Below are 27768 nucleotides of genomic sequence, written 5' to 3' on the forward strand. Positions count from 1 at the left end.
ACTGTAGGGGTCACCTGAGCCCACCTGAACCCCACTTAAACCCCACCTGAGCCCACCTGTGCCCATCTGAACCTCACCTGTGCCCACCTGGGGGGGATCTGTGCCCACCTGAGGAGTTACCTGACCCCACCTGAACCCACCTGTGCCCACCTGAGGGGTTACCTGACCCCATCTGACCCCACCTGTCCCCCCCCGTGCCCACCGGATCTCCGGCGGCCCAGGAACGCTCTGCGGAAGATCTCCCGGACCCACTCCTGGAGCTCCGAGTCCTGAGCCACAGCGCCATCCGCTGGGTAGTACAGGGACAGCAGCGCCGTGACAAACCTGGGGACAGCAACGGGGACATTAACGGGGACATTAACGGGGACATTAACGGGGACATTGGGGACATCATTGGGGACATTAACGGGGACATTAACGGGGACATTAACGGGGACATTAACGGGGACATTAACGGGGACAATGGGGACATTGGGGACAGCAGCGAGGTGACAAGCCTGGGGACAGTGGGGACATTGGGGACATTAACGGGGACATTGGGGACATTGGGGACAGCAGCGCGGTGACAAACCTGGGGACATTAACGGGGACATTGGGGACATTAACGGGTCACAGAGGGACAGCAGGGAGGTGACAAACCTGGGGACAGTGGGGACACTGGGGACATTAACAGGGACATTAACGGGGACATTGGGGACAGCAGGGAGGTGACAAACCTGGGGACAGCAGTGGGGACATTAACGGGGACATTGGGGGCATCATTGGGGACATTAACGGGTCACAGAGGGACAGCAGGGAGGTGACAAACCTGGGGACATTTGGGGACATTGGGGACATTAACGGGGTCACAGAGGGACAGCAGGGAGGCGACAAACCTGGGGACATCAATGGGGACATTAACGGGGACATTAACGGGGACATTAACGGGGACATTAACGGGGACATTAACGGGGACATTGGGTGGATTGGGGACACTGAGGTGGCACTGAGGGGACATTGAGGGGACATTGAGGGGACATTAACGGGGACATTGGGGACAGCAGAGAGGTGACAATGACGGGACATTGGGGACATTAACGGGTCACAGAGGGACAGCAGGGAGGTGACAAACTTGGGGACAGTAATGGGGACATTGAGGGGGACATTGGGGGCAGTGGGGACAGTGGGGGATTGGGGACATTGGGGACATTGGGGACATTGGGGACATTGGGGACACTGGGGACATTGGGGACATTGGGGACATTGGGTGGATTGGCAACATTGGGGACTTTGGGGACATTGGGAACATTTGGGGACATTTGGGGACATTTGGGATATTTGGGGACATTTGGGGACATTGGAGACATCAATGGGGACATTAACAGGGTCACACAGGGACAGCAGCGCAGTGACAAACCTGGGGACATTGGGGACATTAATGGGGACATTAACGGGGACATCAATGGGGACATTGGGGACATTGGGGACAGCAATGGGGACATTGGGGACATTAACGGGGTCATTGGGGACAGCAGGGCGGTGACAAACCTGGGGACATCAATGGGGACATCAATGGGGACATTGGGGACATTGGGGGGATTGGGGACACTGAGGGGACACTGAGGGGACACTGAGGGGACACTGAGGGGACATTGAGGGGACATTGAGGGGACACTGAGGGTGACACAGAGGGGACACTGAGGGGACAATGAGGGTGGCACTGAGGGTGACATTCAGGGTGACATTGAGGGGACACTGAGGGGACACTGTGGTGACACTGAGGTGGACATTGAGGGGACATTGAGGGGACACTGTGGTGACATTGAGGGTGGCACTGAGGGGACACTGAGGGGACATTGAGGGGGCACTGAGGGGACACTGAGGGGACAATGAGGGGACACTGAGGGGACACTGAGAGGACACTGTGGTGACACTGAGGTGGACATTGAGGGGACATTGAGGGGACACTGTGGTGACATTGAGGGTGGCACTGAGGGGACACTGAGAGGACACTGAGGTGACACTGAGGTGGCACTGAGGGTGACATTCAGGGTGACACTGAGGGGACATTGAGGGGACACTGAGGTGACATCGAGGGTGGCACTGAGGGTGGCACTGAGGGGACACTGAGGGTGACACTGAGAGGACACCGAGGGGACATTCAGGGTGGCATTGAGGGGACATTGAGGTGACACTCAGAGGACACTGAGGGGACACCGAGGGGACATTGAGGGGACACTGAGGGGACATTGAGGGGACACTGAGGGGACACTGAGGTGACACTGAGGGGACACTGAGGTGACACTGAGGGGACACTGAGAGGACACTGAGGGGACATTGAGGGGGACACTGAGGGGACATTGAGGTGACAATGAGGGGACATTGAGGGTGACACAGAGGTGACATTGAGGGTGACACAGAGGTGACATTGAGGGGACACTGAGGGGACACTGAGGTGACATTGAGGGGACATTGAGGGGACACTGAGGGGACACTGAGGGGACACTGAGGGGACATTGAGGGGACACTGAGGGGACACTGAGGGGACACTGAGGAGACACTGAGGGGACACTGAGGGGACACTGAGGGGACACTGAGGGTGGCTCTGAGGGGACAATGAGGGTGACACTGAGGTGGCAATGAGGGGACACCGAGGGGACATTTAGGGGACATTTAGGGGACATTTAGGGTGACACTGAGGGGACATCGGGTGGCACGGGGGGGGTGTGTCCCCACCTGCGGATGGCCCGCCACACCTTGGTGGCGTCGCAGCCGAAGTGGTGGCACTTGGTGGCCGCCACCCCGCGGTGTCGCAGGTCCCGCGGCAGCACCAGCGAGCGCCAGCGCAGCGCCCGCAGCCCCCGCGCCACCAGCGCCAGCAGCCCCCGCCGGCCCAGCGCCACCGCCTGGGGACATCGGGGACATTGGGGACATCGCGGGGACACGGCAGTGCCACCCCCGGTCCCGAAATTCCGGCACAAATCCACCCAAAATCCCGGAATTTGCACCCAAAATCCCGGAATTTACACCCAAATCCCGCCCCAGCAGCCCCCGCCGGCCCAGCGCCACCGCCTGGGGACATTGGGGACATTGGGGACACCGAGGGGACATCGAGGGGACACGGCAGTGCCACCCCCGGCCCCGAAATTCCGGCTAAAATCCCGGAATTTACACCCAAAATCCCGAAATTTCCACCCAAAATCCCGCCCCAGCAGCCCCCGCCGGCCCAGCGCCACCGCCTGGGGACATCGGGGACACTGAGGGGACATCGCGGGGACACGGCAGTGCCACCCCCGGCCCCGAAATTCCGGCCCAAATCCCGGAATTTACACCCAAAATCCCGAAATTTACACCCAAATCCCGCCCCAGCAGCCCCCGCCGGCCCAGCGCCACCGCCTGGGGACATTGGGGACATCGAGGGGACACCGCGGGGACACGGCAGTGCCACCCCCGGTCCCGAAATTCCGGCCGAAACCCACCCAAAATCCCGGAATTTACACCCAAAATTCCGCAATTCCAACCCAAATCCTGCCCCAGCAACGCCTGACAGGACCCGGGGACAGCGAGGGGACACTGGGGACACCGAGGAGACATCACGGGGACATGGAGGGGACACGCAGTGCCACCCCCGGTCCCGAAATTCCAGCCCAAATCCCGGAATTTACACCCAAAATCCCGGAATTTACACCCAAAATCCCGGAATTTACACCCAAAATGCCGGAATTCCAACCCAAATCCTGCCCCAGCAGCCCCCGCCGGCCCAGCGCCACCGCCTGGGGACATCGGGGACATTGGGGACATTGGGGACATCGCGGGGACACGGCAGTGCCACCCCCGACCCCGAAATTCCAGCCCAAAATCCCGTAATTTCCACCCAAATCCCGCCCCAGCAGCGCCTGACAGGACCCGGGGACAGCGAGGGGACATTGGGGACACTGAGGGGACATCGCGGGGACACGGCAGTGCCACCCCCGGTCCCGAAATTCCGGCCCAAATTCACCCAAAATCCCGGAATTTACACCTAAAATCCCGAAATTCCAACCCAAATCCCGCCCCAGCAGCCCCTGACAGGACCCGGGGACAGCGAGGGGACATTGGGGACATTGAGGGGACATCGCGGAGACACGGCAGTGCCACCCCCGGTCCCGAAATTCCGGCACAAATCCACCCAAAATCCCGGAATTTACACCCAAAATCCCGGAATTTACACCCAAAATCCCGGAATTTCCACCCAAATCCCGCCCCAGCAGCCCCCGCCGGCCCAGCGCCACCGCCTGGGGACATCGGGGACACTGAGGGGACATCGAGGGGACATCGCGGGGACACGGCAGTGTCACCCCCGGCCCCGAAATTCCGGCTAAAATCCCGGAATTTCCACCCAAAATCCCACAATTTCCACCCAAAATCCTGTCCCAGCAGCCCCTGACAGGACCCGGGGACAGCGAGGGGACATTGGGGACACTGAGGGGACATCGCGGGGACACGGCAGTGCCACCCCCGGTCCCGAAATTCCGGCCCAAATCCACCCAAAATCCCGGAATTTCCACCCAAAAACCCGGAATTTCCACCCAAATCCCGCCCCAGCAGCGCCTGACAGGACCCGGGGACAGCGAGGGGACATTGGGGACACTGAGGGGACATCGAGGGGACACTGAGGGGACACGGCAGTGCCACCCCCGTCCCGAAATTCCGGCCCAAATCCACCCAAAATCCCGGAATTTACACCCAAAATCCCGGAATTTCTACCCAAAATCCCGTAATTTCCACCCAAAATCCCGGAATTTCCACCCAAATCCTGCCCCAGCAGCCCCCGCCGGCCTAGCGCCACCGCCTGGGGACATCGGGGACATCGAGGGGACATCGAGGGGACATCGCGGGGACATGGCAGTGCTACCCCCGGCCCCGAAATTCCGGCCAAAATCCACCCAAAATCCCGGAATTTACACCCAAAATCCCGGAATTTCCACCCAAAATCCCGGAATTTACACCCAAAATCCCGGAATTTGTACCCAAAATCCCTCAATTCCAACCCAAATCCTGCCCCAGCAGCCCCCGCCGGCCCAGCGCCACCGCCTGGGGACATCGGGGACATTGGGGACACTGAGGGGACATCGCGGGGACACGGCAGTGCCACCCCCGGCCCCGAAATTCCGGCCCAAATCCACCCAAAATCCCGGAATTTCCACCCAAAATCCCGGAATTCCCACCCCAAATCCCGGAATTTCCACCCCAAATCCCGGAATTTCTACCCAAAATCCCCAAATTTACACCCAAAATCCCGGAATTTCTACCCAAAATCCCAGAATTTCCAACCAAAATCCCAAAATTTACACCCAAAACCCCGGAATTTCCACCCAAAATCCCATTATTTCCACCCAAAATCCAGGAATTTCCACCCAAAATCCCGGAATTTCCACCGAAAATCCCGGAATTTCCACCCAAAATCCCGGAATTTCCACCCAAAATCCCAGCATTTACAGCCAAAATCCCGGAATTTGCACCCAAAATCCCGGAATTCCCACTCAAGATCCCAAAATTTACACCCAAAATCCCAAAATTTACACCCCAAATCCCGGAATTTCCACCCAAAATCTCAGAATTTCCACCCAAAATCCCGGAATTTACACCCAAAATCCCGGAATTGCCACCCAATATCCCGAAATTTACACCCAAAATCCCGGGATTTCCACCCAAAATCCCATAATTTTTACCCAAAATCCCAAAATTTCCACCCAAAATCCCGGTATTTCCACCCAAAATCCCAAAATTTCCACCCAAAATCCCATAATTTTTACCCAAAATCCCATAATTTGTACCCAAAATCCCGGAATTTACACCCAAAATCCCGGGATTTCCACCCAAAATCCCATTATTTTTACCCAAAATCCCGGGATTTCCCCCCAAACCGTACCCGGTCGAAGACCCCCCCGGGGTTCAGGAGGAAGCGCCGCGCGAGGGCCCCGATCTGCACCGTGAACCGCGTGTGGGGCACCAGCAGCTGGGGGGCACCGGGGGTACGGGGTGAGATGGGGGGCACCGGGACTTGGGGGGCACCGGGATCCGGTGTGGGACACTGGGACTTAGGGGGCACCAGGACTTGGGGGGCAGCAGGACGGGGTGTGGGGCACCGGGACATGGGGGGCACCAGGGGACATGGGGTGAGACAGGGGGCACCGGGACATGGGGGGTACCATGTGGGGCACTGGGACTTGGGGGGCACCAGCTGCTGTGGGGCACCGGCACATGGGGGGCACCGGGTGTGGGGGGCACTGGGACCGGGTGTGGGGCACAGGGGGCACCGGGACATGGGGGGCACCGGGACTTGGGGGGCACCGCGTGAGATGGGGGCATGGGGGGCACTGGGATATAGGGGGCACTGGGGGGCACGGGGGGCATGGGGGTCATGGGGGGCACCGGGACTTGGGGGGCATCATGAGATGGGGAGGGGGCACAGGGACATGTGGGACACCGGGACATGAGGGGCACGGGAATGGGTGTGGGGCACTGGCAGCTGTGGGGCACGGGGGGCATGGGGGGCACCAGGACATGTAGGGCACCGGGACCAGGTGTGGGGCACTGGGACTTGGGGGGCACTGGGACTTGGAGGGCATGGGGGGCACCGGGTGAGATGGGGGGCACGGGGACTTGGGGGCCACAGGGGGCATGTGGGGCACTGGGACTTGGGGGGCACCGGGACTTGGGGGGCACGGGGGGCACGGGGGGCATCGGGACTTGGGGGGCACCGGGATCCGGTGTGGGACACTGGGACTTAGGGGGCACCAGGACTTGGGGGGCAGCAGGACCGGGTGTGGGGCACCGGGACATGGGGGGCACGGGGGGCACCGGGACTTGGGGGGCACCGGGGGACATGGGGTGAGACAGGGGGCACCGGGACATGGGGGGTACCATGTGGGGCACTGGGACTTGGGGGGCACCGGGACTTGAGGGGCACCGGGACTTGGGGGGCACCAGGACATGGGGGGCATCGGGTGTGGGGGGCACTGGGACCGGGTGTGGGGCACCGGGACATGGGGGGCACCAGGACTTGGGGGGCACCGGGACTTGGGGGGCATGGGGGGCACGGGGTGAGACAGGGGGCACCAGGACTTGGAGGGCACCGGGACATGGGGGGTACAGGGGGGCACAGGGGGCACAGGGACCGGGTGTGGGGCAGCAGCAGCTGTGGGGCACCGGGTGAGACGGGGGGCATGGGGGGCACGGGGGGCACCGGGACTTGGGGGGCACCATGAGATGGGGAGGGGGCACCGGGAACCCGGTGTGGGGCACCAGGACTTGGGGGGCACCGGGTGAGATGGGGGGCACCGGGACTTGGGGGGGATGGGGGGCATGGGGGGCACCGGCAACTGTGGGGCACAGGGGGCACCGGGACTTGGGGGGCACCGGGACTTGGGGGGCACCGGGACTTGGGGGGCACCGGGGGCACTGTGTGGGGCACTGGGACCGGGTGTGGGGCACCAGGACTTGGGGAGCACTGGGACTTGGGGGATTTGGGGATTTTTTTGGGGTTTGGGATTTTTTGGGGTTTGAGATTTTTTGGGGATTTGGGGATTTTTTGGGGTTTGGGGATTTTTTGGGGATTTGGAGATTTTTTGGGGTTTGAGATTTTTTGGGGTTTGGGATTTTTTGGGGTTTGAGATTTTTTGGGGTTTGAGATTTTTTGGGGTTTGGGATTTTTTGGGGTTTGGGGTTTTTTGGGGGGTTTGGGCTTTTTTGGGGTTTGGGATTTTTTTGGGGTTTGGGATTTTTTGGGGTTTGGGCTTTTTTGGGGTTTGGGGTTTTATGGGGTTTGGGATTTTTTTGGGGGTGGGATTTTTTTGCAATTTAGGATTTTTTTTGCATTTTGGTGTTTTCTAGGTGGGATTTTTTTTGCAATTTAGGATTTTTTTTGGGTTTTGGTTTTCTGGGCGGGATTTTTTTGTGATTTGGGATTTTTTTGGGGGGTTTGGGTTTTCTGGGCGGGATTTTTTTGCAATTTAGGATTTCTGCACTGAGTTTTTTCTGGGGTTTGGGATTTCTGGGCTGGGATTTTTTTTGTGATATGGCATTTTGGGGTAGGATTTTTTTGTGGTTTGGGATTTTGGGCTGGGATTTTTTTTCCAATTTGGGGATTTTGGGGCTGGGATTTTTTTGTGATTTGGGATTTTTTTGGGGTTTGGTTTTTCTGGTCAGGATTCTTTTGGTGTTTGGGTTTTCCGGGTGGGATTTTTTTGCAATTTGGGCTTTTTTTTGCAGTTTGGGTTTTCTGGGCAGGATTTTTTTCGCAATTTATGATTTTTTTTGGGATTTGGGATTTCAGGGCAGAATTTTTTGGGGGTTTGGGATTTCTGGGCAGTATTTCTTTGCTATTTGGGATTTCTGGGCTGAGATTTTTCTGGGGTTTGAGATTCCGGGCAGGATTTTTTTGTGGTTTGGGATATTGGGATGGGATTTTTTTTGCAATTTTCGGGGGTTTTTTTGCAATTTGGGATTTCTGGGCAGGATTTTTTTTGCAATTTGGGATTTCAGGACGGGATTTTTTTGCAATTTGCGATTTCCGGGCTGGTTTTTTTTTCCAATTTCAGATTTTTTTGCAGAGTTTTGGTTTTTTTTCCCGATTTATGAATTTTGGGGCTGACCTTGAAGAGGGGGTGCTGCGGGGGCAGCCGGCGCAGCGTGGCCAGGGCGAACACCTCTCCCAGCAGGTGCGAGCGCAGCAGGTGCGTCAGGGCCTCGTGCACCTGGAACTCGGCGCTGCGAACCCAAACCTTGGCCAGGGCCCAGAGCCAGGGCGGGTCCTGCGGCACGAACAGGGGAGCGGAGGGGCCCGGCTCCTGGGACAGCTGGGGGACAAAAATCCATTAGGGGAACCCAAAAATTCATCAGGGGACCCAAAATTCAGCTGGAAAATCCCAAAATCCATCAAAGAACCCCAAAATCCAGCTGGGAAACACAAACAGGAACACCAAAATCCATCACAAAACCCAAAACCCAACAGGGAACACCAAACAGGAACGCCAAAATCTATCAGGGAACCCCAAAATTCATTAGGGAACCCGAAATTCATCAGGGAACTGAAAAGCCATTAGGGAACCCCAAAATCCATCAGGGAACCCCAAAATCCATCAAAGAAACCCAAAATCCAGCTGGGAAACCCAAACAGGAACACCCAAATCCATCAGGAAACCCAAAATCCATCAGGGAACTCAAAACAGGAACTCCAAAATCCAACACGAAACCCAAAACCCAACAGGGAACCCCAAAACCCAGCTGGGAAACCCAAACAGGAACACCAAAATCCATCAGGAAACCCAAAATTCATCAGTGAACCCCAAACTGGCACCTCAAAAACTGACACACGGACCCCAAAATCCACCAGGGAACCCCAAAATCCACCAGGGAACCCCAAAATCCACTGGGGAACCCCAAAGGCCGAGGGCAGCCCCGGTTTGGCCAGGGCCCAGAGCCAGGGCGGGTCCTGCGGCACGAACAGCGGCACGGAGGGGCCCGGCTCCTGGGACAGCTGGGGACACCAAAAATCCGTTAGGGGACCCAAAATTCAGCTCAGAAACCCGAAATTCGTTAGGAGAACCCAAAAATCCAGGTGGGAAACACAAACAGAAACACCAAAATCCATCACGAAACCCAAAACCCAACAGGGAACCCAAAATCCATCAGGGGACCCCAAAATTTATCAGGGAACCCCAAAATTCATTAGGGAACCCGAAATTTATTAGGGAACCCCAAAATTCATTAGGGAATCCCAAACAGGAAACCCAAAATCCAGCTGGGAACCCCAAAATCCATCAGGGGAACCCAAAATCCATCAGGGAACCCCAAACAGGAACCCCAAAATCCATCAAGGAACCCCGAAATTCATTTGGGAACCGAAAATCCATTACGGAAACCCAAAATCCATCAGAGAACACCAAAATCCATCAGGGAACCCAAAATCCAGCTGGGAAACCCAAAATCCATCAAAGAACCCAAAAATCCAGCTGGGAACCCCGAAATTCATCACAGAACCCCAAAATTCATTAGGGAACCCAAAAATTCTTTAGGAAACCCCAAAATCCATCAGGGAACCCCAAAATCCATCAGGGAACCCCAAAATCCATCATGGGAACCCCAAACAGGAAACTCAAAATCCATCAGGAAACCCCAAAATCCGTCAGGGGACACCAAAATTCATTAGGGAACCCGAGATTTATTAGGGGACCCCAAAATTCATTCGGGGACCCCGAAATTCAGCTGGGAAGCCCAAACAGAAACACCAAAATCCATCACGAAACCCAAAACCCAACAGGGAACCCAAAACAGGAACCCCCAAATCCATCAGGGAACCCAAAATCCGTTAGGGGATCCCAAAATCCATCAGGGAAACCCCCAAATCCAACAGGGAGCACCAAAATCCATCAGGGAACTCCAAACTGGAAACTCAAAATCCATCAGGAAACCCCAAAATTCATTAGGGAACCCAAAATTCATTAGGGAAACCCGAAATCCATCAGGGGAACCCAAAATCCATCAGGGAACCCCAAAATTCATCAGGGAACCCCAAAATCCATCAGGGGAACCCAAAATCCATCACGAAACCCAAAATCCATCAGGGAAACCCAAACAGGAACACCAAAATCCATCAGGGAACCCAAACAGGAACCTCAGAATCCATCAGGGAACCCCAAAATCCATTCGGACACCCCAAAATGCAGCTGGAAAACTCCAAAATCCATCAAAGAACCCTAAAATCCAGCTGGGAACCCCGAAATTCATTAGGGAACCCCAAAATCCGTCAGGGGAACCCCAAAAAGGGTCAGGGGAACCCCAAACAGGAACCCAAAATCCATCAGGGAACCCGAAACCCAACTGGGAACCCCAAACTGGCATCTCAAAAACTGGCACACGGACCCCAAAATCCATCAGGGAACCCCAAAATCCATCAAGGAACCCCAAAATCCACCGGGGAACCCCAAAGGCCGAGGGCACCCCCGGCCTTGGCCAGGGCCCAGAGCCAGGGCGGGTCCTGCGGCACGAAGAGGCGAGCAGAGGGGCCCGGCTCCTGGGACAGCTGGGGACACCCCAAAATACGTTAGGGGACCCAAAATCAAGCTCAGAAACCCCCAAATCCATCAAAGAACCCAAAAATCCAGCTGGGAAACCCAAACAGGAACCCCCAAATCCATCAGGGAACACAAAACCCAACAGGGAACACCAAACCCAACAGGGAACCCCAAACTGGAACACCAAAATCCATCAGGGAACCCAAAATGCAGCTGGAAAACCCCAAAATCCATCAAAGAACCACAAAATCCATCAGGGAACCCCAAACAGAAACACCAAAATCCATCACGAAACCCAAAACCCAACAGGGAGCACCAAAATCCATCAAAGAACCCAAAAATCCAGCTGGGAAACCCAAAATCCATCAGGGGACCCCAAAATTCATTAGGGAACCCCGAAATCTAGCTGCGAAACCCAAACTGGAACCCCCAAATCCATCAGGAAACACAAAATCCATCAGGGAACACCAAACCCAACAGGGAACCCCAAACTGGAACCTCAAAATCTATCTGGGAACCCAAAATCCAGCAGGGGAACCCCAAAATGCAGCTGGAAACCCCCAAAATCCATCAAAGAACCCCAGAATCCATCAGGAAACCCAAAATCCATCAAAGAACCCCAAAATCCATCAAAGAAACCCAAAATCCAGGTGGGAAACCCAAACTGGAACACCAAAATCCATCAGGAAACCCAAAACCCAACAGGGAACACCAAACCCAACAGGGAACCCCAAAATCCAGCTGGGAAACCCGAAATTCATTAGGGAACCCCAAAATCCAGCTGGGAAACCCAAACAGGAACCCCAAAATCCATCAGGGAACCCCAAAATCCATCAGGGGAACCCAAAATCCAGGTGGGAAACCCAAACAGGAACACCAAAATCCATCACGAAACCCAAAACCCAACTGGGAACCCCAAACTGGCATCTCAAAAACTGGCACATGGACCCCAAAATCCATCAGGGGAACCCCAAAATCCATCAGGGAACCCCAAAATTCATCACAGAACCCCAAAATTCATTAGGGAACCCCAAAATTCTTTAGGAAACCCCAAAATCCATCAGGGAACCCAAAACCCAACAGGGAACCCCAAACAGGAACCTCAAAATCCATCAGGGAACCCAAAATCCTCAAGGAACCCAAAATCCATCAGGGAACCCAAAATCCATCAGGGGAACCCCGAAATTCATCACAGAACCCCAAAATTCATTAGGGTATCCCGAAATTCATTAGGGAACCCCAAAATCCATCACAGAACCCCAAAATCCAGCTGGGAAACCCGAAATCCACCAGGGAACCCCAAACAGGAAACTCAAAATCCATCAGGGAACCCAAAACCCATTAGGGAACACCAAAATCCATCACAGAACCCCAAAATCCATCAGGGAACCCCAAAATCCATCAGGGAAACCCAAACTGGAAACTCAAAATTCATTAGGGAAACCAAAATCCATCAGGGAACCCAAAATCCAGCTGGGAAACCCGAAACTGGAACACCAAAATCCATCAGGAAACCCAAAACCCAACAGGGAACCCAAAACCCAACAGGGAACCCAAAATCCATCACGGAAGTCCAAACTGGAACCTCAAAATCCATCAGGGAACCCGAAATTCATTAGGGAAACCTGAAACCCATCAGGAAACCCCAAACAGGAACCCCAAAATCCATCACAAAACCCAAAACCCAACAGGGAACACCAAAATCCATCAGGGAACCCCAAACTGGAACCTCAAAATCTATCTGGGAACCCAAAATCCAGCAGGGAAACCCCAAAATGCAGCTGGAAACCCCCAAAATCCATCAAAGAACCCCAGAATCCATCAGGAAACCCAAAATCCATCAGGGAACCCCAAACTGGCATCTCAAAAATTGGCACACAAACCCCAAAATCCATCAGGGGACCCCAAAATTCATCAGGAACCCCAAATTCATTAGGGGAACTCCGAAACCCATCAGGGAACCCCAAACAGGAACCCCAAAATCCGTTAGGGGACCCCAAAATCCACCGGGGAACCCCCGGCCTTGGCCAGGGCCCAGAGCCAGGGCGGGTCCTGCGGCACGAAGAGCGGCACGGAGGGGCCCGGCTCCTGGGACAGCTGGGGACACCCCAAAATCCGTTAGGGGAACCCGAAATTCAGATGGGAAACCCGAAATCCAGCTGGGGAAACCCAAACTGGAACACCAAAATCCATCACGAAACCCAAAACCCAACAGGGAACCCAAAATTCATCAGGGAACCCAAAATCCATTAGAGAAACCCCCAAATAGGAACCTCAAAAGGGTAAGGGGACCCCAAAATCCATCTGGGAACCCCAAAATCCATCAGGGCACCCCAAAATTCATTAGGGAACCCCAAACAGGAGCACCAAAATCGATCAGGAAACCCCAAAATCCATCAGGGAACCCCAAAATGCAGCTGGAAAACCCCAAAATCCATCAGGGAACCCCAAAATCCATCAGGGGAACCCCGAAATTCATCACAGAACCCCAAAATTCATTAGGGAACCCCGAAATTCTTTAGGAAACCCCAAAATCCATCACAGAACCCCAAAATCCATCAAAGAACCCCAAAATCCATCAGGGGAGTCCCAAAATCCATCAGGGAACCATAAAATCCATCAGGGAACACCAAACTGGGACCCCAAAATCCATCAGGGAACCCCAAAATCCATCAGGGCACCCCAAACAGGAACACCAAAATCCATCAGGGAACCCCAAAAATCCATCACTGGGTTTGGGGTCCATTTTCGGGATTTTGGGCCTGGGCGGGTTTTTGGGGTGATTTTTGGGGTTTTGGGGTCCCACCTGGATGGCGAGGGGCAGCAGGTCGCCGTTGGGGCGCTGGTGCAGCAGGGTTGGGTTTTGGGGTTTGGGGTGGGGTTTTGGGTTCCATTTTTGGGGTTTTGGGGTGGGTTTTTGGGGTCCATTTTTAGGGTTTTGGGTGTTGGGGTGGGTTTTTGGGGCCCGGGTTGGTTTTTGGGCTCCATTTTTGAGGTTTTGGGGTCCATTTTTGGGTTTTTGGAGTTCATTTTTGGGGTTTTGGGGTCCGGGTGGGTTTTTGGGTTTTGGGGTGGGTTTTTGGGTTTCATTTTAGGGTTTTTGGGGCCCGGGTTGGTTTTTGGGGTCCATTTTTGGGTTTTTGGGGCCCATTTTTGTGTTTTTGGGCCCATTTTGGGGTTTTTGGGGTCCATTTTTGGGGTTTTGGGGCCCAGGTGGGTTTTTGGGTGGGTTTTTGGGGTCCATTTTTGGGGTTTTGGGGTCGGGGTGGGTTTCTGGGTTTTGGGGTGGGTTTTTGGGGTGAGTTTAGGGGTTTTTGGGGTGAATTTTTGGGGTTTTGGGGTCCCACCTGGATGGCGAGGGGCAGCAGGTCGCCGTTGGGCCGCTGGTGCAGGAGGGTCGGTTTTTGGGGTCCATTTTTGGGGTTTTTGGGGCCCGGGTGGGTTTTTGGGTTTTGGGGTGGGTTTTTGGGGTGAATTTAGGGGTTTTGGGGTCCCACCTGGATGGCGAGGGGCAGCAGGTCGCCGTTGGGCCGCTGGTGCAGGAGGGTTGGGTTTTGGGGTTTTGGGGTGGGTTTTTGGGGTCGGGGCAGGTTTTTGGGGTGAGATTTGGGGTTTTGGGTCCCACCTGGATGGCGAGGGGCAGCAGGTCGCCGTTGGGCCGCTGGTGCAGCAGGGTAGGGTTTTGGGGTCCATTTTTGGGTTTTTGGGGTCTGTTTCCGGGTTTCTGGGTTTTGGGGTGGGTTTCTGGGGTCGGGGTGGGTTTTTGGGGTTCGTTTTTGGGTTTTTGGGGTCGGGCGGGTTTTTGGGGTGAGTTTTGGGGTTTTTGGGGTGAGATTTGGGGTTTTGGGGTCCCACCTGGATGGCGAGGGGCAGCAGGTCGCCGTTGGGCCGCTGGTGCAGCAGGGTTGGGTTTTTGGGTTTTGGGGCGGGTTTTTGGGCCCATTTTGGGGTTTTTGGGGTGAGTTTAGGGGTTTTTGGGGTGATTTTTGGGGTTTTGGGGTCCCACCTGGATGGCGAGGGGCAGCAGGTCGCCGTTGGGCCGCTGGTGCAGCAGGGTTGGGTTTTTGGGTTTTGGGGCGGGTTTTTGGGCCCATTTTGGGGTTTTTGGGGTCCGTTTTTGGGGTTTTTGGGGCCCAGGTTGGTTATGGGGCCCAGGGCGGGTTTTTGGGGTGAGTTTTGGGGTTTTGGGGTCCATTTTTGGGTTTTTGGGGTCCGTTTTTGGGGTTTTTGGGGCCCAGGTTGGTTATGGGGCCCAGGGCGGGTTTTTGGGGTGAGTTTTGGGGTTTTTGGGGTGAGTTTGGGGTTTTGGGTCCCACCTGGATGGCGAGGGGCAGCAGGTCGCCGTTGGGCCGCTGGTGCAGCAGGGTTGGTTTTGGGGTGAGTTTTGGGGTTTTGGGGCCCAGGTTGGTTTCTGGGTTTTGGGGTAGGTTTTTGGGGTGAGTTTGGGGTTTTTGGGGTGATTTTTGGGGTTTTGGGGTCCCACCTGGATGGCGAGGGGCAGCAGGTCGCCGTTGGGCCGCTGGTGCAGGAGGCAGAGCGGGGCGGCCACGAAGGTGGGGCGGCCGTCGATGAGGGCGGTGGGGATCCCCTGCAGCACCCCGTAATCGGCCAGGTAGATGTTCCCTGCCTGGGGACACCCCAAAATCAGAAACACCCCAAAAACCCCAAATCCTGGGGAAAAAAACCCCAAATTCTGGGGAAAAAACCCAAATTCCATAAAAAACCCCAAATCCTGGGAAAAAACCCCAAATCCCAGCACCCCATAATCGGCCAGGTAGATGTTCCCTGCCTGGGGACACCCCAAAATCAGAAACACCCCAAAAACCCCAAATCCTGGGGAAAAAAACCCCAAATTCTGGGGAAAAAACCCAAATTCCATAAAAAACCCCAAATCCTGGGAAAAAACCCCAAATCCCAGCACCCCATAATCGGCCAGGTAGATGTTCCCTGCCTGGGGACACCCCAAAATCAGAGAAACCCCAAAAACCCCAAATCCTGGGGAAAAAAACCCCAATCTTGGGAAAAAAACCCCAAATCCAGGGAAAAAAACCCCAAATCCTGGGGAAAAACCCCAAATTCTGGAGGAAAAAACCCAAATCCCAGCACCCCATAATCAGCCAGGTAGATGTTCCCTGCCTGGGGACACCCCAAAATCAGAGAACCCCGAAAACCCCAAATCCTGGGGAAAAAACCCAAATTCTGGGAAAAAAACCCAAATTCTGGGAAAAAAACCCAAATCCCAGCACCCCATAATCGGCCAGGTAGATGTTCCCTGCCTGGGGACACCCCAAAATCAGAAACACCCCAAAAACCCCAAATCCTGTGGAAAAAAACCCCAAATCTTGGGAAAAAAACCCCAAATTCTGGGAAAAAAACCCAAATCCGGGGGGAAAAAACCCCAATTCCAGGAAAAAAACACAAAATCCTGGAAAAAACCCAAATCGCAGCACCCCATAATCGGCCAGGTAGATGTTCCCTGCCTGGGGACACCCCAAAATCAGAAACACCCCAAAAACCCCAAATCCTGGGGAAAAAAAAACCCAATCCTGGGAAAAAAACCCAAATCCAGGGGAAAAAAACCCAAATTCTGGGGAAAAACCCCAAATCCCAGCACCCCATAATCGGCCAGGTAGATATTCCCTGCCTGGGGACACCCCAAAATCAGAAACACCCCAAAAACCCCAAATCCTGGGGAAAAAAACCCCAAATTCTGGGAAAAATCCCCCAAATCCTGGGAAAAAAACCCCAAATCCAGGAAAAAACCCCAAATCCCAGCACCCCATAATCGGCCAGGTAGATGTTCCCTGCCTGGGGACACCCCAAAATCAGAAACACCCCAAAAACCCCAAATCCTGGGGAAAAAAACCCCAAATTCTGGGAAAAAAACCCCCAAATCCTGGGGAAAAAACCCAAATTCTGGGAAAAAAACCCAAATTCTGAGAAAAAACCCCAAATCCCAGCACCCCATAATCGGCCAGGTAGATGTTCCCTGCCTGGGGACACCCCAAAATCAGAAACACCCCAAAAACCCCAAATCCTGGGGCAAAAAACCCCAAATCCATGGAAAAAAACCCAAATCCTGGGAAAAAAACCCAAATCCCAGCACCCCATAATCGGCCAGGTAGATGTTCCCTGCCTGGGGACACCCCAAAATCAGAAACACCCCAAAAACCGGGGGGACCCCCAGGCTGGGATCCCCCAAATACATAAAAACCCTAAAATCCCTCAAAAAACCCCAAATTCTGGGAAAAAACCCCAAATCCCAGCACCCCATAATCGGCCAGGTAGATGTTCCCTGCCTGGGGACACCCCAAAATCAGAAACACCCAAAAACCGGGGGAACCCCAGGCTGGGATCCCCCAAATCCTGAAAAAAACCTAAAATTCCATTAAAAAACCCAAATTCTGGGAAAAAAAACCCAAATCCTGGCTAAAAAACCCCAAATTATGGGAAAAAAACCCCAAATTCTGGGAAAAAAAACCCAAATCCTGAGGAAAAAAACCCAAATCCTGGAGAAAAACCCAAAATCCTGAGGGAAAAACCCCAATTCCAGGAAAAAAAAAACCCAAATCCAAGAAAAAACCCCAAATCCTGGGAAAAAAACCCCAAATCCTGGGAAAAAAACCCAAATTCCAGCACCCCATAATCGGCCAGGTAGATGTTCCCTGCCTGGGGACACCCCAAAATCAGAAAAACCCCAAAAACCCCAAATCCTGGGGAAAAAAACCCCAAATCTTGGGAAAAAAACCCAAATCCAGGAAAAAAACCCAAATTCTGGGGAAAAAAACCCCAAATCCCAGCACCCCATAATCGGCCAGGTAGATGTTCCCTGCCTGGGGACACCCCAAAATCAGAAACACCCCAAAAACCCCAAATCCTGGGGAAAAAACCCCAAATTCTGGGGAAAAAAAACCAAAATAAAGGGGAAAAAAACCCAAATCCTGGGGAAAAAAACCCCAAATTCTGGGAAAAAAGCCCCAAATCTTGTGGAAAAAAACCCAAATCCTGGGGAAAAAAACCCAAATTCCCTGAAAAAAACCCCAAATCCTGGGGAAAAAAACCCAAATCCTGGGAAAAAAACCCCAAATCCATGGAAAAAAACCCAAATCCTGGGAAAAAAAACCCAAATCCTGGGGAAAAAAACCCAAATCCTAAGAAAAAACCCCAAAATCCTGATGAAAAAACTCCCAAATTCTGAGGAAAACCCCCAAATCCTGGGAAAAAACCCAAATCTTGGGGAAAAAAACCCAAATCCTGGGGATTTTATTTGGGATTTTAGGGATTTTCTTTGGGGTTTTTGGTGGTTTTGGGGTTTCTCTTTGGGGGTTTTTTTGGGGTTTTTTTTATGGTTTTGGGGTTTTTAGGGTTTTTTTGGGGATTTTTGGTGTTTTTTGTGATTTCGGGGTGCCCACCTCCATCTCCCGGCGCAGGGAGGTGCCCGAGCCCGGGCTGGGGGTCACCATGGGGGTGTTTGGTTGGGGTGTTTGTAGGGTTTTTTGGGTGGGATTTTAAAGTTTTTGGGGTTTTTGGGGTTTTTATGGATTTTTGGAGTGAATTTGGTGTTTTTTGGGATTTCGGGGTGCCCACCTCCATCTCCCGGCGCAGGGAGGAGGCCGGGCCCAGGCTGGGGGTCACCATGGGGGTGTTTGGTTGGGGTTTTTGGGGTTTTCTTTGGGGTTTTTTTGAGGGGTTTTTATGGTTTTGGGATTTTTGGGGTTTTTTTGGGATTTTTGGTGTTTTTTGTGATTTCGGGGTGCCCACCTCCATCTCGCGGCGCAGGGAGGTGGCCGGGCCCAGGCTGGGGGTCACCATGGGGGTGTTTGGTTGGGGTTTTTATTTTTGATTTTTTGGGGTTTTTAGGGGTTTTTTTGGGATTTTTTGGGTTTTTAGGATTTTTGGGGTGAATTTGGTGTTTTTTGTGATTTCGGGGTGCCCACCTCCATCTCGTGGCACAGGGAGGTGGCCGGGCCCAGGCTGGGGGTCACCATGGGGGTATTTGCATGGGTTTTTTGGGGGGGATTTTAGGGGTTTTGGGAATTTTTGGGTTTTTTAGGGTTTTTAGGGTTTTTTGGGGATTTTTGGGGTTTTTTGGGGTTTGGGGTGCCCACCTCCATCTCGTGGCGCAGGGAGGTGCCCGGGCAGGGCTGGGGGTCACCATGGGGTGTTTGGGTGGGGTTTCTCTTTGGGGTTTTGGGGTGTTTTAGGGACGTTTTGGGGTTTTTAGGATTTTGGGGTTTCTCTTTGGGGTTTTTGGTATTTTGGGGTGCCCACCTCCATCTCGCGGCGCAGGGAGGTGGCCGGGCCCAGGCTGGGCGCCACCACGGCCTCGCTGACGGGGAAGTTGGGGGGCAGGCGGCGGCAGCGGCGCAGCAGGACGGGGTTCACCCCGCTCAGGAACTGCTCCCCGAAAAACGCGTCCTCCTGCCAGTGCCGCACCACGTACTCTGGGGACACGGGGACACCTGGTGAGACACTGGGGACACCTGGGGACACCTGGGGACACTTGGGGACACTTGGGGATATCTGGGGACATGTTTTGGACACCTGGGGAACATCTGGGGAACATCTGGGGACAACTGGGGATACCTTGGAGGCATCTCAGGGACACTTGGGGACACCTTGGAACACCTTGGGGACACCTGGGGACAACTAGGGACACCTGGGGACACCTTGGGGACACTTGGGGACACTTGGGGACACTTGGGGACATTTCTTGCACTCCTGGGGACACCTGGGGACCTCTGAGGACACCTTGGAACACCCAGGGGACACCTCAGGGACACCTCGGAACACCATGGGGACACCTGGGGACATCTTGGGGACACCTTGGGACACCTCAAGAACACCTTGGGGACACTTGGGGACATTTTTTGGACACCTGGGGAACATCTGGGGACAACTGGGGACACCTTGGGGACACTTTGGGACACCCTGGGGACATCTGGGGACACCTAGGGATATCTTGGAACACCTTGGGGACACCTTGAGGACACCTTGGAACACCTTGGGGACACCTTATGGACACTTGGAACACCTTGGGGACACCTTGGGGACACCTTGGAACACCTTGGGGTCTCCTTGGGGACACTTGGGGACACCTTGGAACACCTTGGGGACACCTCATGGACACTTGGGACACCCCGGGGACACTTGGAGACACCTTGGGGACACCTTGGGGATACTTGGGGACACCTTGGAACACCTTGAGGACACTTGGGGACAACCAGGGACACCTGGGGACACCTTGGGACACCTTGGGGAAACCTTGGGGACAACCAGGGACACCTCGGGGACACTCAGGGACACTTGGGGACACCTTGGTGAGACCTTGGGGACACCTGGGGACACCTGGGGATATCTGGGGACATGTTTTGGACACCTGGGGAACATCTGGGGACACCTGGGGATACCTTGGAGGCATCTCAGGGGCACTTGGGGACAACCAGGGACACCCAGGGACATCTGGGGATACCCAAGGACACCTGGGGACACCTTGGAGACACTTGGAACACCTTGGGGACACACTGGGGACACTCAGGAACATCTGGGGACACCTTAGGGACACTTCGGGACACCTCAAGGACACCTTGGGGACACCTGGGGACAACTGGGGACACCTTGGGGACATTCCTTGCACACCTGGGGACACCCAGGGACACCTTGAAATACCTTGGGGACACCTGGGGACACCTCAAGGACACCTGGGGACACCTTGGGGACACTTGGAGACATCTCGGGACATGTTTTGGACACCTGGGGAACATCTGGGGAACATCTGGGGACAACTGGGGATACCTTGGAGGCGTCTCAGGGACACTTGGGTACACCTTGGAACACCTTGGGGACACCTGGGGACACCTTGGAACACCTTGGGGACATTCCTTGCACACCTGGGGACAGCCAGGGACATCTGGGGACACCTTGGGGACACTTGGGGACACTTGGGCACACTTGGGCACACTTGGGGACATTTGGGGACATTTTTTGGACACCTGGGAACACCTTGGTGACAACTGGGGACACCCTGGGGACACCTTGGAAGACCTTGGGGACACCTGGGGACACCTGGGGACACCCAGGGATATCTTAGAACACCTTGGGGACACTTGGAGACAACCAGGGACACCTTGGGGACACCTTAGGGGCACTTGGGGACACTTGGTGACATTGGGGACCCAGCGGGGGAGGGGCACCCACCGCTGATGGGGGTCCCGGGCCCCTCGAGCGCCGCCCGAATGTCCCCAAAGCTGCGCCAGGAGGAGCCGGAGGTGAGACCCCGAAACCGGACACGGAGCTGCCTGGGGACACGGACAGGGACATCGGGGGGGACATCATTGGGGACAGTGGGGACAGTGGGACATTGGGGACATTGGGGACATTGGGGGGATTGGGGACATTGGGGGACACGGAGGGGACATTGGGGACAGGGTGGGTGGGGGTGGTCGGGACCCTCAGGGACTCCCAATGACCTCCATTGATCCCCAATGACCCCCAATACCTCCATTGACCTCAATGACCCCCATTGATCCCCACCGACCCTCAGTGACCTCCATTGACCTCCATTGACGTCCATTGACCCCCAACGACCCCAGTTGACCCCATTGACCCCCATTGGCTCCCGTTGATCCCCATTGACCCCCGTTGACCCCAATGACCCCCAATGACCCCAATGACCCCAATGACCCCCATTGACTCCTGTTGACCCCCATTGATCCCCATTGACCTCCACTGACCTCCATTGACCCCAGTTCACCTCCATTGACCCCATTGACCTCCATTGACCCCATTCATCCCCAATGATCCCCATTGACCCCCATTGATCCCCAATGATCCCCATTGACCCCCATTGATCCCCAATGATCCCCATTGACCCCCATTGATCCCCAATGACCTCCATTGACCTCCATTGACCCCCAATGACCTCCATTGACCTCCATTGACCCCCAATGACCTCCATTGACCTCCATTGACCCCCATTGATCCCCAATGAGTCCCATTGACCCCCGTTGACCCCAATGACCCCCAATGACCCCCATTGACATGCATTGACCTCCATTGACCTCCATTGACACCAATGATCCCCAATGATCCCCATTGACCCCAATGACCCCCATTGACCCCCAATGACCCCCAATGGCCGCCAATGACCTCCATTGACGTCCATTGAGCCCCAACGACCCCAGTTGACCCCATCGACCCCCATTGGCTCCCGTTGATCCCCATTGATCCTTGTTGACCCCCATTGACCCCCAATGACTCCCAATGACCCCCATTGACCCCCATTGACCTCCATTGATTTCCATTGACCTCCATTGACCCCATTGACCCCATTGACCCCATTGACCCCAGTTGACCCCCATTGACCCCATTGACCTCCATTGACCTCCACTGACCTCCATTGACCTCCATTGACCCCCATTGACCCCCATTGACCCTCATTGACCTCCATTGACCTCCATTGACCTCCATTGACCTCCATTGACCCCAATTGACCCCCATTGACCCCCATTGACCCTCATTGACCTCCATTGACCTCCATTGACCTCCATTGACCTCCATTGACCCCAATTGACCCCCATTGACCCCCATTGACCCTCATTGACCTCCATTGGCTCCTGTTGATCCCCAATGACCCCCAATGACCCCCAATAACCCCCATTGACCCCATTGACCTCCATTGACCTCCATTGATCCCCATTGACCTCTATTGACCTCCAATGACCCCCATTGACCCCCGTTGACACCGAATGACCCCCAATGACTCCCATTGACCTCCATTGATCCCCATTGACCCCCATTGACCTCCATTGAGCCCCATTGACCTCCATTGACTCCCATTGACCCTAGTTCACCTCCTTTGACCCCCATTGACCCCTGTTGACCCCCATTGACCCCAAAGACCCCCATTGGCTCCTATTGATCCCCATTGATCCTTGTTGACCCCCAATGACCCCCATTGACCTCCATTGACCTCCATTGAACCCAGTTCACCTCCATTGATCCCCATTGACCCCCATTGACATCCATTGACCCCCAACGACCTCCATGGACCCCCAATGACCTCCATTGACCCCAATGACCCCAGATGACCCCCGATGACCCCAATGACCCCCAATGACCCCCGTTGACCCCGATGACCCCCGATGAGGTCACTGACGCGGCGGCGGCGCGCGCGGCCAGTTGGGCGCGGTGGGCCAGGGGGAAGCTCAGGGTGGGCGACAGCGGCGCGGGCGGCGCCGGTGACGTCATCACTTCCCGTGACGTCATCGCTTCCTGTGACGTCGTCGCCTCCGGTGACGTCATCGCCTCTGGTGACGTCATCGATTCCGGTGACGTCGTCGCCTCCGATGATGTCGTCGCCTCCGATGATGTCGTCCCCTCCGGTGACGTCACCGGAAGGGGCGTGTCCGGTGGGGGAGGGGCCGGCCAGGGGCACAGGGTCGGGGGCAGCGCCCGGAGGCACCACGGCCACCCCGGGGCGTAGGGAGCCCACCTGGACACACGGACACGAGTGACCACCGGTGACCACTGGTGGCCATTAATGACCATTAGTGACCATTAGTGACCATTAATGACCATTAATGACCATTTGTGACCATTAATGACCATTAGTGACCATTAGTGACCATTAGTGACCATTAGTGACCATTAATGACCATTTGTGACCATTAGTGACCATTAATGGCCAGCAGTGACCATTAGTGACCATTAGTGACCATTAATGACCATTAGTAAACATTAGTGACCATTAGTAACCATTAGTGACCAGCAGTGACCATTAATGACCAGCAGTGACCACTGGTGACCACCTGGACAGAGGGACACGAGTGACCACCGGTGACCAGTGGTGACCAGTGGTGACCAGCGGTGACCATTAGTGACCATTAGTAACCATTAATGACCATTAGTGACCATTAGTGACCATTGGTGACCATTAGTGACCATTAATGACCATTAGTGACCAGCAGTGACCATTAGTGACCAGCAGTGACCACTGGTGACCACCTGGACAGAGGGACACGAGTGACCACCGGTGACCAGTGGTGACCAGCAGTGACCAGCAGTGACCAGCAGTGACCATTAGTGACCATTAGTGACCAGCAATGACCATTAATGACCATTAGTGACCAGCAGTGACCATTAATGACCATTAATGACCATTAGTGACCATTAGTGGCCATTAATGACCAGCAGTGACCACCACCAGTGACTTCTCAGCGCTCCCCAGTCCCTCCCAGTTCCCTCCCAGTTCCCTCCCAGTCCATCCCAGTTCCCTCCCAGTCCATCCCAGTCCATCCCAGTCCATCCCAGTTCCCTCCCAGTTCCCTCCCAGTCCCTCCCAGTCCCTCCCAGTCCATCCCAGTCCATCCCAGTCCATCCCAGTTCCCTCCCAGTCCCTCCCAGTCCCTCCCAGTCCCTCCCAGTCCATCCCAGTTCTCACTGGAAGTTCTCCCGCCGCTCTCGTCGCTCCTCTCGGCGCTGCTGCAGCAGCTCCGGAACCCGCGCGGCGTCACGGGGGGTGCGGGCTGGGGACAGAGGGGACAGAGGGGACATCATTGGGGACATTGGGGACATTGGGGGGACATTGGGGACATTGGGGACAGCCCCCAGTGCCTCTGGTTCCCTCACAATGTCCCCAACATGTCCTTGATGTCCCCAATGTCCCGAATTCCCCACAAATGGCCCCAAATGTCCCCAATGTCCCCAATGTCCCCAACCCCCCCAGTGTCCCCAATGTCCCCAAATCCCCACAGTGTCCCCAAGCCCCCCAATGTCCCCACTGTCCCCAATGCCCCCAATGTCCCCAATGTCCCCACTGTCCCCACTGTCCCCAATGTCCCCAATGTCCCCACTGTCCCCAATGTCCCCAATGTCCCCAATGTCCCCCAATGTCCCCCAATGTCCCCAATGTCCCCAATGTCCCCGATGTCCCCAATGTCCCCAATGTCCCCAGTGTCCCCAATGTCCCCGATGTCCCCAATGTCCCCCCAATGTCCCCAATGTCCCCAACGTCCCCAATGTCCCCAATGTCCCCAATGTCCCCAATGTCCCCAATGTCCCCAATGTCCCCTCAATGTCCCCCCAATGTCCCCACTGTCCCCAATGTCCCCAATCCCCCCAATGTCCCCAATGCCCCCAATGTCCCCAATGCCCCCAATGTCCCCCCAATGTCCTCAATGTCCCCAATGTCCCCAATGTCCCCAATGCCCCCAATGCCCCCAATGTTCCCACTGTCCCCAATGCCCCCAATGTCCCCACTGTCCCCAATGTCCCCAATGTCCCCACTGTCCCCAGCCGTACCTGTCCCCTCCCTCAGCTCCACCTCGCCGCTCTCCAGCCAGCGCTGGCACGGGAACACGGCCGTGGGGACGTCCCCGAGCTCGGGGGACACGTCCCCGTGGGTGCCACCATGGGTGTCCCCGTGGGTGTCCCCGTGGGTGCCACCATGGGTGTCCCCGGGGGGGGGTGGCAGTGGCCCGGTGACGGTGACACTGGCGCAGAACCAGCGGTCGGGGACGAGGGGCAGCAGCGGCTCCTTGTGCAGGCGGAGGGACAGGAGTGTCCCCAAAGGGCGCGGGGACGTCACCTCCTGCCACACGGTCTGGGGACAGGGACAGCGGGGTCACCTGGGGGTCACCTGTGTGTCACCTCTGTGTCACCTGTGTCACCTGAGTCACCTGTGTCACCTCATTGTCACCTCTGTCACCTCATTGTCACCTGTGTCACACCTGTGTCACCTGTGTCACACCTGTGTCACACCTGTGTCACACCTGTGTCACCTCCTGTGTCACCTCCTGTGTGTCACCTGTGTCACCTGTGTCACCTCCTGTGTCTCTCCCAGTTCCCTCCCAGTGCTCCCAGTACTCCCAGTTTGTCACTCCCAGTCCCTCCCAGTATAAACCAGTTCCTCCCAGTCCATCCCAGTCCCCTCCCAGTCTCTCCCAGTATATCCCAAACCCCTCCCAGTCCCTCCCAGTCCCCCCCAGTATAAACCAGTAACTCCCAATTGCCCCCCAATCCCTTCCCAGTCCCCCCCCAGTCCCTCCCAGTTCCCCTCAGTCCCCTCCCAGTATAAACCAGTAACCCCAAATGTCCTTTTTAATCCCTCCCAGTCCCTCCCAGTCCCTCCCAGTTCATTCCAGTCCATCCCAGTATATCGCAATCCCCCCCCAGTCCCTCCCAGTCCCCCCCAGTCCATCCCAGTGTAAACCAGTAACCCCCAATTCCCCCCCAATCCCCTCCCAGTCCGTCCCACTCCCTCCCAGTTTGGTCCCAGTTTGGTCCCAGTTTGGTCCCAGTCCCCCCCAAACCTCTCCCAGTCCCTCCCAGTCCCCCCCAATCCCCCCCCAATCCCCTCCCAGTTAACCCCAGTCCCTCCCAGTTTGTCCCAGTTTACCCCAGTTCCTCCCAGTACATCCCAGTTCCATTCCAGTCCATCCCAGTCCCCTCCAATCCCTTCCCAGTCCCCCCCAGTATAACCCAGTCCCTCCCAGTCCCCCCCAGTCCATCCCAGTACAAACCAGTAATGCCCCAATCCCCTCCCAGTTCCCTCCCAGTTTGGTCCCAGTCCCCCCAGTCCCTCCCAGTTCCCTCCCAGTTCCCTCCCAGTCCATCCCAGTCTCCCCCAATCCCCTCCCAGTCCCTCCCAGTCCCCTCCCAGTATATCCCAGTATAACCCAAACCCCTCCCAGTATAAACCAGTATAACCAGTTTGGCTCTCACCTCTCCGGCCCCCAGTCCCATTCCCAGTCCCATTCCCAGTATAAACCAGTATAACCAGTTTGGCTCTCACCTCTCCGGCCCCCAGTCCCATTCCCAGTCCCATTCCCAGTATAAACCAGTATAACCAGTTTGGCTCTCACCTCTCCGGGCCGCAGTCCCCCCCAGTCCCATTCCCAGTATAAACCAGTATAAACCAGTATAACCAGTTTGGCTCTCACCTCTCCGGGCTGCAGCCCCCCAGTCCCATTCCCAGTATAAACCAGTATAAACCAGTATAACCAGTTTGCTCTCACCTCTCCCAGTCCCATTCCCAGTATAAACCAGTATAAACCAGTATAACCAGTTTGCTCTCACCTCTCCCAGTCCCATTCCCAGTATAAACCAGTATAACCAGTTTGCTCTCACCTCTCCGGCCCGCAGCCCCCCCCAGTCCCATTCCCAGTATAAACCAGTATAACCAGTTTGCTCTCACCTCTCCCAGTCCCATTCCCAGTATAAACCAGTATAAACCAGTATAAACCAGTATAACCAGTTTGCTCTCACCTCTCCCAGTCCCATTCCCAGTATAAACCAGTATAAACCAGTATAACCAGTTTGGCTCTCACCTCTCCGGGCCGCAGCCCCCCCCAGTCCCATTCCCAGTATAAACCAGTATAAACCAGTATAACCAGTTTGCTCTCACCTCTCCGGCCCGCAGCCCCCCCCAGTCCCATTCCCAGTATAAACCAGTATAACCAGTTTGCTCTCACCTCTCCGGGCCGCAGCCCCCCCAGTCCCATTCCCAGTATAAACCAGTATAAACCAGTATAACCAGTTTGCTCTCACCTCTCCGGGCCGCAGCCCCCCCAGTCCCATTCCCAGTATAAACCAGTATAAACCAGTATAACCAGTTTGCTCTCACCTCTCCCAGTCCCATTCCCAGTATAAACCAGTATAAACCAGTATAAACCAGTATAAACCAGTATAAACCAGTATAAACCAGTATAAACCAGTATAACCAGTTTGCTCT

General features: G+C 55.2%; 2 protein-coding genes across 2 annotated transcripts in view; both read right to left on the bottom strand.

Annotated features, from left to right (window-relative positions):
- LOC121468530 (polyunsaturated fatty acid lipoxygenase ALOX15B-like) overlaps positions 1–27768 on the bottom strand; it is a 76160-nt gene that overhangs the window by 6120 nt on the left and 42272 nt on the right. The window lies entirely within an intron of this gene.
- LOC140681145 (polyunsaturated fatty acid lipoxygenase ALOX15B-like) lies at positions 159–27538 on the bottom strand. The gene is made up of 12 exons (XM_072920513.1): positions 27509–27538; positions 25338–25638; positions 24478–24562; positions 23194–23529; positions 21234–21334; positions 19308–19480; positions 15520–15663; positions 8616–8819; positions 5891–5977; positions 2716–2885; positions 809–875; positions 159–497 (listed from the first exon to the last, which is right to left on the bottom strand). The coding sequence occupies exons 1-12, from the start codon at positions 27536–27538 to the stop codon at positions 159–161; spliced, it is 2037 nt and encodes a 678-aa protein (XP_072776614.1).

The sequence above is a fragment of the Taeniopygia guttata genome, chromosome 32 (assembly GCF_048771995.1).
Source record: "Taeniopygia guttata chromosome 32, bTaeGut7.mat, whole genome shotgun sequence".
Classification (NCBI taxonomy): Eukaryota; Metazoa; Chordata; class Aves; order Passeriformes; family Estrildidae; genus Taeniopygia; species Taeniopygia guttata.

Bases quoted from the DNA above. Each gene is read 5' to 3' on its own strand.
- LOC140681145 (XM_072920513.1), bottom strand. From the start codon at position 27,538: ATGGGACTGGGGGGGCTGCGGCCCGGAGAG. The intron at 24,563-25,337 runs GTACGGCTGGGG...CTCTGTCCCCAG, and splicing joins GGAGCTGAGGGAGGGGACAG to CCCGCACCCCCCGTGACGCC. The intron at 5,978-8,615 runs GTCAGCCCCAAA...GGTGCCCCCCAG, and splicing joins CGCAGCACCCCCTCTTCAAG to CTGCTGGTGCCCCACACGCG.